Below are 10,797 nucleotides of genomic sequence, written 5' to 3'. Positions count from 1 at the left end.
AAAAGCAAATATTAAAAAACATATAAACATCAATTTTTGTGTGTCACGTGGTATATTTGATGCAGCACTGGTTCAAATTAGGTGTTTGTGAAGTCAAAATACTAAGACTATAGTTTCATACGAATTAGAAACTCAATTTTACGATATTGACAAGCTAAAATATAAAATAAGAGCCTCTTATGTTTTCAATTTGCTAAGATATATCTCATGTTATAAATCAAACACAGTGACACCCTGCCCACCCCTTTCCATTTTTGGGAACGCTCCCTTATATACACTTACTCTTATATATGACATGAATAACCATTCGTAAACTCAGAATGTCTCCCTAGTGACTTTCTCAGCCATTTGAACCAATATTTCAACGAGGTAGGGTGTGACTTTAGTCTGCTTGAAATTTCATATTTTTTTAGACTAAAATACATCTTAGTTACTAAGCTTGATGAATTATAGGGGAATTCTATGGTATTAATGTAGTAATTTATGATTTTTTAGTTATTCAAAAGAACATGTAACACCTAAATAAAATATATTTTTTTTCATATCGTCCTCATGCAAATTTTTTAAAGGCTTAGTAATGAAGTACAAAGATTGTAACTAGAAGAGATAATTGTTTGCTTTACTTCTTTAATTACTGTTCTACGTTTTAAGAAAACTAAGTTTAAGAACTTATTTCAAAATAGTAATAATCTGTATACTTATATGATGTATAATAATTGAAATGTGACTATTTCACAAAATACTAGTCTACTAAAACAAAGCCAAGACAAGTTACTTTGCACAGACCAGAGGTCAGTTTTATGTTATTTGATACGGTAACATGAGTGTACATGAGCCACGTCATTGTAACTTCTGTATTGTTAGCCAGGCATGGCTGAAAGGTCAATATAATAAAAAATAATAAATATATATAAATGTATAATGTTATGAGATTTAAGCTTTTTAGACTAAACATTTGTGTTTTAGTGTTATAATCATGTTATAGTCACTCTAGAATGAAAAAAGTATAATTTATATTTATTTCCTAATTTTTTATGGTGGTTACATGGTCGATCAAATTGACCCAACCTGTACAGAGATACAGTAGTGAATATAACAGATAGAATATAAACTTTTTTCTTAAACATTTGATAACTATTTGGACATTAAAAAGATTTCGCATGTGAAATTTTAAAATTTTCTGATGCATAAAAGTATTTTTAATCTTAAGTGAATACTTCTTTGCATGATAGATAGGCAAAATTTGAAAAGAAATAAAAGACGTGAAAAACATTGCTTTACAAACCTTAAGACTTAATAAAAAAAAATGATATTTTGCATATGAAAGCATTGTAATGTTTACTGATAATCTGCCAAATTTGATTAACATTTGCTTACTAACTTAAAAGTTATAGCATAAAAACCATAACAAGCACAAAATGGTTACAAGGTTGTCACATTGACCGACCCCATATTGGAAGAGTTAAGAGATTTTAAAAATTACACAAATAAGAAGAATTAACATAAATTGTATTAGACTCTGACAACAACTTAGGTTATCTCTTTAATTAAATGTTATTAGAACCAGATATAATCTATACATTTATCTTTTAAATTAAGAACAGATTATCTACAGGGAGTTCATAAAGCAACTGCACTAAATGAAAATTTTGTATTCCTAGAACAGCATGATAGGCTGCTATTAAATTAAGAAAATGACTCAAGACACATGGAATTTCTTTAAGTGTTGTGTGATAGGTGGCAATACTGTTGAAAATGTGAATAGATATGCATGTTGTCATAGGGTAAAAAGTAATTAGCTTGCTTATTAATTGCACAATGTGTAGCTTTTCTTACTTGTTATTTCATGGATGGATGCAATGTGATTCATGCAATGCATTCACAAAGAGTAGACTATGCTCTCCTAACCACAGCTGTTAATGATTCTTAAAAAAAATCACTTGGAGAAGTTGACAATGGACACTTCAAACACCTACCACAATTTTACACTGTCTTCAAAGGTTGTTCTCTGAACACCTTCCACAATTTTACACCCTATCTTTAAAGTTTTGTTGATGGCAATATGCAAGTTTATTCATATTTTCAACTACAGCACCATTTATCCATAAACAGGTACCAAGAATCTTCCACTGTGTTTTTACCTTATCTGACCATCATTGGTGCTTTTCACCAACCTAGTTTCAATGAAGCTGTACATAGCAATTAATAGTTTTGTTTTGAGTCTACTTTCTGATTATAAGTATTATTTTATTACAATTTGCAGATTTTATACTAAGGAAGAATATTTTTAAAAAAGGTACAATGTTTCTAACACTAGTGTGATCATTCTCAAGTACACAAGTTTTAAAGAGAAAACCTTCTTTACTGTACATTGTAACAGACAATTACACACTACTTAGTCGTGCAGCCAATTCAAATAGACATTTCATATCAGATTTCATTTTTATAGCCTTCTAACTCCAGTTAGACCTTTTCAGAGTATACTGAAAACCATTTATCACAACCAGACAGCTTTTTGTAAAGACACAATCAAGTTACAAGAACAACACAAATGGATTACTATCATCTTTGCACATACCATGCTGTGTTATTGACTATTACAAGAAATTATTTGAATTTTCTTTTCATTTATTTTTTATTATCTAACCTGATAAGTTTCTAATTTAGGAGGTTTATATTGTATATCTTAAGCTGTCAGTATCTATAGTTTGAATTTCTAATTGGATGACCTCTTTTGACAGCCCTAGAAGGAGGAGAAGAAAATCGAAAATAATAGAATTAGAGGGGAAATTCATCATGTAAAGATTAAGAATTTATTTAAATATTTCCTTTAGAACTTAACAAATTAGAACTTAGTTTGTAATTCAGAGTTTATATTATCTATGTTTTTATATCAAGTTTATAGACAAAAATTGATAATAAGTTTAATTTTGAATGTAACTAAAAAAGTTGTGACATGTGCACTTTGACTTCCTCACATGCACACACATATGATAAGTTATTATCTCAAATTTCACATCAAACCTTTCTAAAGATATACCATTTGCATCTCTATTTGCATTAAACCAGACAATAAGTCTAGGTTTAACTTAACTAGTTTATATTAAACCCAGATAGCAACTCGGTTTTACATGTTCAATCCTCTCGCTACAGGCATACTTCTCTGAACATTTCATGAGGTTTTACTGAGTTACATTCAAAATTTAATTAAACATCTTTCTTATCATAGTATATGATTAACTTGGCATAAAAACGTAGCTAATAACCCAAATGTTAATATTATGTAAGTTTTAAGTTCTTAATTTTATAAGGGAAAATTTTTTACAAAACCCTGAATTTCCCCTAGTATGAAAATTGTGACATTTGCTCTCTAGGTATCCACTATTCTCTGATTTATTTACCACCCCTCCAAGAAGTATGAAATTTAACATAAATTACTCAGTATGATGTCATTGCTTAGACAAAGCATTCTTTTTATAGCCTTCAATCTTATTTGGCTACAAAGTTATAAAATAGAAAATCAGACCCCTCTTGCCAAGCCCACCTGTCACATACTCTTATTCAGAATTTACCAATAGTTCTCTCTGATATTTGATACTATATTATTTATAACCAATAGAAATCCAAGGTTTTAATCTATCAAATGATTTATTATGTTGTTTGCTGACAGAAAACTGTCTATTTTGCTTCCAGTTAAAAATTCAGCTTAGCTAATCATTGTGTTTCCTGTGGGAACAAATTTTGAACAGCTCTTGTTACATAGTTAGAAAGCCAGAAAAAGTTGTGATAGTTATAGGACATTGTCTGCTTTTTGCATGTTATTATTCTGTGTTCTTTGGTGCATTATTTAACTAAATAAAAAAAATTAGTGCAATAGTACCATTAGTATTAAAAACAAGAAGAATGGTTAAGTTTCTTCGACAGTTGACAGCAAAAAAAGACTCAGGTAAGCACTGAATTTCTTGTTTTTCATGTGTATTCTTTATTTAATATTATAAAATTAACTAAAATGTAAAAATTAGAAACTTATTAAGTTAGATTAGGTAAAATAGAGAATAATAATAATATACGTTTGTCATGAGGTATGCTCACAAGCAACTCACAAGTGGTTCATGCATTACATAATTCAATAGGGTAATGTGAGCTACACGTTCAAATGACTTACAATTTGTGTGGTGGGAATATTAGTTAAATACAGTTCAAAGAGCAATAAAACAATAAAATTTAAGTACAAACAGATATATACTGTTATGAGTTTAAATCCATATAGGATAAACAAATATAGTTTTATGTTAAAATTTGAGAAGTCATTCCAGAAAGATAAAAGGGTGATTAAGATTTATTTAACTTTTAGGTGGTTATGAGGTTGGTCAAGTTGATCAACCTAGTATAGGGTTAGGGTAGAGAAAATAACAGATAACATAAAGTTTTACTGAACAAAAACGTTTGAAATTTATTTAGGACATTTTAGACATTGTGCAAATGAAATTTGAGATTTTTCAGATGAAGAAAAGTATTTTTAACCTCAGTATAAAAATCACTTTGCACTCAGGACAGTCGACACTTTGATTCTATATATTTATAGAAAAATTGTTAATGAAAATACTTCATTAAAAATTCTATTTTTTTTGTCTACAAGTGACTCTTAATGATTACTGAAATTACTGAAGATACACAAAGCATATTAGAAGTTATAGTATGGAAACTCCAAAGGTCAATTTTTAGGTCGAATCAACTGAATCTATAGTGAGAGTTAAACAAGATATCTGTTAGATCCAGATATTGATTGAGTTGCATTTTGTAAATTAACCCATTTTATTATTATTATTATTAATAGTAGTAGTAGTAAACCCAACATTACCTTTTGTTTTAATTCATATTTCTAATTGGTAAATGAACTCATCACAATTTAGTGACAATCTGTTTGACTCAGCCTGTTACCAGATGTTAACCATTTGACTTAAATATACAATTTATTGCAGGTGTACTATAGATAGTCTATTAAAATTAGCTTCCAAACATTGGTTTAACCATCTGATTTAAGTGATGGTCCTTTAAATATAACTTTTAATTGCAGAGCTGGCCATCTAACTTGAGTAATTATTTAAAAAAAAAGGCCTATTCAATCTACCTTGTAATCTTAGAGTTAACAATTTAACCTGATATATAGTATTATTGCACATATGATACTGGTGGCCTATTTGACCTAGCCATATTAACTGTTTAGCATGACTTTCTAAACAATTTTTCATGACACTGACTTTCTTACAAACACTGTTATCCATAGAACTGATCACTTGAGGTAATAAATGACTGGGAATAGGTTAGAAACAGTCAATTTGATGAACTTAGTAGTTTGAATAAAAATATGGACAGAGTATATAGCTTTGATGAATATTCTAATGCTTTAAAGTTAATAGGTTGGACTCATAAACTGGCAAAGCCCTGAAACCCAATTAGCCTAATATTTGTCATGGAAAAAAAAATATGATAGACTGTAGGTGTATATTTCTACATTAATCTTAATTTCTTCATTTAGAATTTCAAATCAAGCGTGAGTGTGTAAATATTGCCTTTGAGACCTATAATATGTCTACTACATGTCATTGCTCAGAAAGTGAATTTGTCAGTTTCACTGGACTATTTGAAATCCATAATGAACAAATCAAAAGGAAAAAGCATCTGCAGTTTGGCATGATATTTGTTATAGATATTAGCCCTATAGTAAACTTTGTTTAATATGTAATACTTGGAAGATCTTATCTCCCAAAGAATGAAATTAAACATTGTAAACTAAGAAAGTTTATTCAATCCATTGTTATTTTAAGTTGTTGCTAGTGACTTTTGTTATGCTTTGGAATTATTGTTAGTTCAAGTCAATAAAACAAATGGGAACTTCTTATTTCACTATTTTTTGAATCTTGAACTTTTTAAAATTTTGCATTGAGGTTTTATCTCTTGTAAAATTTTATACTGAAATATTTTCTTTAGAGTTTTGCATATCAGTAGAAAAAGTTGTAATTATTATTGAATATTTATCATTCTCTGCTTTCACATCATTTTTGGTTTGATTTAAGTCTTCTTATGATATAAAAATTTTAGACGTAATGTATTATTTCAGTTTTACTATTAAAAACATTTATTTTGTAGCTTTAATGCATTTACTAGATCAAGAATGTTTGTTAAAGTTTTTGAATGTCATTTTTTAGTCTACCACACAAAGTGCATTGATCCCTGGCTAACCAACAACCGTCGAACCTGCCCAGTGTGTAAGCGTAAAGTTATCTTGGAAGGTCATCAATCAGAAACTGATAGTGACTCAGATCAGGAATCAACAGGAGAGACCACCCCTTTATTGCGCACTCCAAACAGACGAAGCAATACCGTAAGTGTGGGAGGCACCTTCTTTAATATCATAACAGCTTCTGTACACACTAGGCCAAGACCAACTCATAATGAAGAAACCACACAGACCACACCTGTTCCTCCAGAAGTGACACAAGATCATCCAGGTACTTTCCAGACTACCCAAGCAGAGCTGCATCATTCCATAGAAGATAGAGGGGTTTCAGATGTTGTAATGGAACCAGCCACACTTCATTCTGTCAATGGAGATGAACCAGAGCATCCAACTATTGGAGATCATGTTGTACTGCAAAACACAGGAGCAGAATCTAGTCAACAGCTTGAGCAGGTGGTGTGAATGCATTACCTTGGTTGAGAGGACCTGGTAATTATGTTTAACCTAAATATTGGAAGGGTATTTGGCTTCTTTGCTGTTTCTTGTGTGGATTGTTAAAAGGATAATATTACAATAAGTTCAACTATACTCAAGAGGGATTTAAAAAAAAAAAGGTATAAGCTGTGTGGTATTCAATGAAGAACTGACTGTGTGGGATTGCAGTACTATGCTTCAAATATCTAAATGTTTTGTAGTCCTTATAAGTACATACATCTTGTGGTTTTCTTTAAAGTGATGCTATGAAATATATATATATACACATATATATAGATAGATATAAATCCCCTCACCTCAATTTTGTGTATATGTTAATAAATTTAAGGAGTCAAACAAATTTTTATAGTTCTGTGTAACCACAAAGTTATATATATGCTGTTTAACAAGATACAATTATCTTACTGGAAAACAGCTGTTGAAAGTGACAAAATTGGAAGTACACATGTTGTATATTTATGGAATTATATCAGCTTTTTTGTATTGTTTTTTTGTATTTGGAATAAATTCACTAGGAAGATTGTTTAAACAAAGTATTGTATTTACAGCTAGTTTTTTGTAATTGTATTCTTGTACATAAATAAATGTAAACTAAATATGGTAAATGAAAGTGCTTGAGAAAAAACTGGATATAATTATAAGCATTACAATGTTAAAAGTTGACAATAATTTATTAAAAAGGACACCAGATTCATTAGATATTCTTACGTATTTCAGTTGTCTGTAGTACCTCTTTATCATCATAAGTCTTGAGTTAACAGTGAGAGAGAGAGAGAGAGAAGCTCATATACCTCCACACAGATGTAGAAACAATTCAGCATAAATTATCATACTGTAAATTATTGAGCACTTTTAACATTGTGATGGTTTTAGTTTGTTTAAATGTAAACTAACTGAAAGACATGATTTTACTTTTATCATTGGAGTGATAGTTGAATATGTGGACCTTGTACTACCTTGAAGTTAGCTGTGACTTGGCTATGTATAAGGAAGCACAGAGTTTCATCTTTGTTAAGAAAAAAATATTTCTAGCACTACTGTCAAATTTCATTTGTACATGTACAAAAAATATTTGTATAAAATTTATTATCAATTTTATGTTTATGACACATGAAATCACAGAATGGCTTTTCACTATTGGATGTCTTTAGAGGATGTTACTTAGATTTTATAAAAATACTATACTTTCCCAAGTTGTATTAATAGCAGGGGAAAGGACTAAAAAACAAATTTGTATTTTGTATAAGAAATATTTTTTCTTTTTCAAGTTTTACTAATGGTACATCTCGTAATCAAATTTTTATAGAGCTGGTTACAGTTTAGACATTGTGATCTCAAGTTCCACCCTAGTAACTTGTTTTTTGATTTGGTTTGTTGCTGATGTTTTACTCTGCATATCTATTATCTATAATTTGCTGAAGCAGGATTGCTAATGCAACCTTCAAATGAACTTGTACTTCTTTCAAAATAAAGCATTATTGTATTTTTAGTTATTGCTATATTCATAGTTTTTTCAAAAACCATACAAAACAATGAAACAAAATACGTTTTAACGTTGTCTTAGAGTGGTTTCCTGCCATGGTAAATCTGATCAAAAATATAATTTAATTACAGTTTGAATATCATGAGAGAACTTTTAAATAGAATTTTGTAACATTTGATATTTAAACCACACTTTTCATGTTTGTAGTGTAACTTCAGCAAGATATTTGTATATATGGAACTTAAACAACTGCATACAGTAACAATTGGTTTAAGATGAATCCTAATGTTTACCATATGTATGTTTCACTCAACTTTTATATAAATAATTATGAAAGTTTCTGAAATTTGATTAGTTTCTCATATTTTCTTACAAAATCATTACTAAAGGTTAATACTATTGAATATTGACTAGCATGCATTTGTTCATTCTCTTAAAACTAGGTTGAATCAGGATATTATGTTTCAAATATGTTCTGAGATTTTCTGTCAAAAGCATATGCAAATTGTACGTCACAGAAAAGACAAAATTTTGCTTTATTTTAAACAAGGCTACAAAGGTGTATAATTCCAATAATGTCAGTGTAATTTCTAAAAAACTAATTTATGTTTGTCAAAAATCTGACTGACAGGAATCTGGTAAAAACACTTATTATACTGGAGAATGGAAAGAAATTCATACACTAACACTAAAGAAAGTCTGAAATAACTTGAAAAACAGAGCCCATTTCAACTGTGACTTACCAGGGCAGTGAATGAGAGTTAGTCTATATCCTGTCACAAAATGGGAACAGTGGACATAATAAATCTAACTCTTAGCTAATGCCATGGCAAAAAAAGGGGTGATGACTACAACTGAGCTGTTTTTGTTGTTCTTTTTTAAATTAGTGTGCTTGGGCTGGTTCTGGCCACCAACTCATGTAGGCCAGCAGTCACTTTGCACCTAGGAGATTTGTGGCTGGTTTAGACAACCATAGACTTAGAATTACATGGTATTCACAGGTAACAGAGGTTAGCAGTTACATGTGGAAAGTAGAGCAGCTAGGTTCTTACTCAACCTTTAGCCATTTAACATAAACTTCGTTCTGGCAAATAGAGACCAATTTTGATTGAGGTATTGACGTTTTAGTGATGGACCTACTGCAGAAGTTGTCAGTTTTGCTTGTGCAACAGGAAAAAACACTGACAAGATTGAACCTGAGAACAGTGGACTACACATATGTATGTGGAGTAAAAGGTTGTTGTGTCTTTAAACATGTAAGCACTATTCTGTGAAGTATTATGGACACAGACTAGCGCATTGTTGCTATCTACTGCAATATAAAACCAATATACGAAAACACTTTTTCCTTCCAGAAATTAGGCTGCATAACTTGAGTCATGCCAGTGCTGGTCTGTAATTATGGACATTCTACTTTTCAGCTTCCATGTTTTGTGATATACTGTCAATGGTTTGTGGCCAATTTCTGCAAGATAGCCTCATCATTGTCTTCACTAACTAAGACTGATATACATCTTGAATAACTATATGAATGCTAACAAGAATTCCAGTCCCTAAAGTTTGCTTAGTTTGAAACACCAGTGTTTGATTGTCCTCGTACAGCTTGTTCGTTTATCCTGGATATTAATGTCAGTAATAGTGAGACTGGAGTGGTATTTGCACAGATGGGGGGTGGAATATAGAATGTAATTGCTTATGTAAGCCATACACTAACAGCTCCTGAATGCCAATATAGTATTTGTAAAATATTACAGCAACTACTTGTAAATAGATACCACCCAAATGACTGATCACAAGCTTCAGGAAGCATAACTGAAAGACCCAACTTTACCTTTGATGCTGCTTTTCACATAGCAAGATGAAACATGACTTTTCCAAATAGTAAAGTATAGCACCGATGCACGTAACATCTGATATTTGTTTAATTAGTTGTTAGTACGGAATGTTGTACCGCCAAGCCATGCTAGCCTACCTGCAACACAACTAGTGCATTCCAGAACTCCAAAGCAGAAAATACTTCAACTTTACATAATGCAAGATCTGTACAATTCCAGAATGTCATGTACCATAGTGAATATGAAAAACCAGTCTTTCTGGCCATATACACATAAAGACATTGAGAGGTGGTATAGACATTATTCTACATGTGCTGCCCAAATATAAAAAAAAAAAACAGTCACTTCAGAGAAAAAATGTGTGGTAGAGGATATAGCCAGTTCTTTTTACAAAAGTGAGTAAGGTAATCAATAAGTGCTGTTCATTATTTATTACCAATTGGGCTGAAACTAATCTGATGGTCAGCACTGTAGCATAGTCTGTAACTTTTACGTTTGATGAACAATGACTAACACAAATCACTCAAAATGATCATCTATTGTACGTCATGAAGAGAAACCACGGAAGAGAAAAAATTGTGTGAATATCCAACGTTTATAGTCAAACCAAGGCCCTAGTGCAATATCCATTAATTCTTAGATTATGTACCTTAAATGTTGTTCTATATATACAGTCCAAACCATTACAAACCAGTTTTTATAGGTTTCTTTATTAAATGCTTGAATATGCTAAATTCTCAGAA

The 10,797-nt window shown here is 30.6% G+C and overlaps 1 protein-coding gene across 4 annotated transcripts in view; it reads left to right on the top strand.

The window, feature by feature from the left end:
- Window positions 1–8,225, top strand: part of LOC106466342 (E3 ubiquitin-protein ligase RNF13-like) — a 58,667-nt gene extending 50,442 nt beyond the window's left edge. For all 4 annotated transcript variants that reach the window (XM_022394781.1, XM_013926620.2, XM_022394793.1 and 1 more), the window contains exon 10: window positions 6,210–8,225. In XM_022394781.1, coding sequence (XP_022250489.1) covers window positions 6,210–6,703 — 494 coding nt within the window. In that variant the 3' untranslated portion in view covers window positions 6,704–8,225. The remainder of the gene's footprint in view (window positions 1–6,209) is intronic.
- The last annotated feature ends 2,572 nt before the right edge of the window (window positions 8,226–10,797 follow it).

The sequence above is a fragment of the Limulus polyphemus genome, unplaced genomic scaffold (genome assembly GCF_000517525.1).
Source record: "Limulus polyphemus unplaced genomic scaffold, Limulus_polyphemus-2.1.2 Scaffold73, whole genome shotgun sequence".
Lineage (NCBI taxonomy): Eukaryota > Metazoa > Arthropoda > Merostomata > Xiphosura > Limulidae > Limulus > Limulus polyphemus.
The sequence above is the reverse complement of the archived record's forward strand: the minus strand, read 5'-3'. Positions and strand labels throughout refer to the sequence as shown.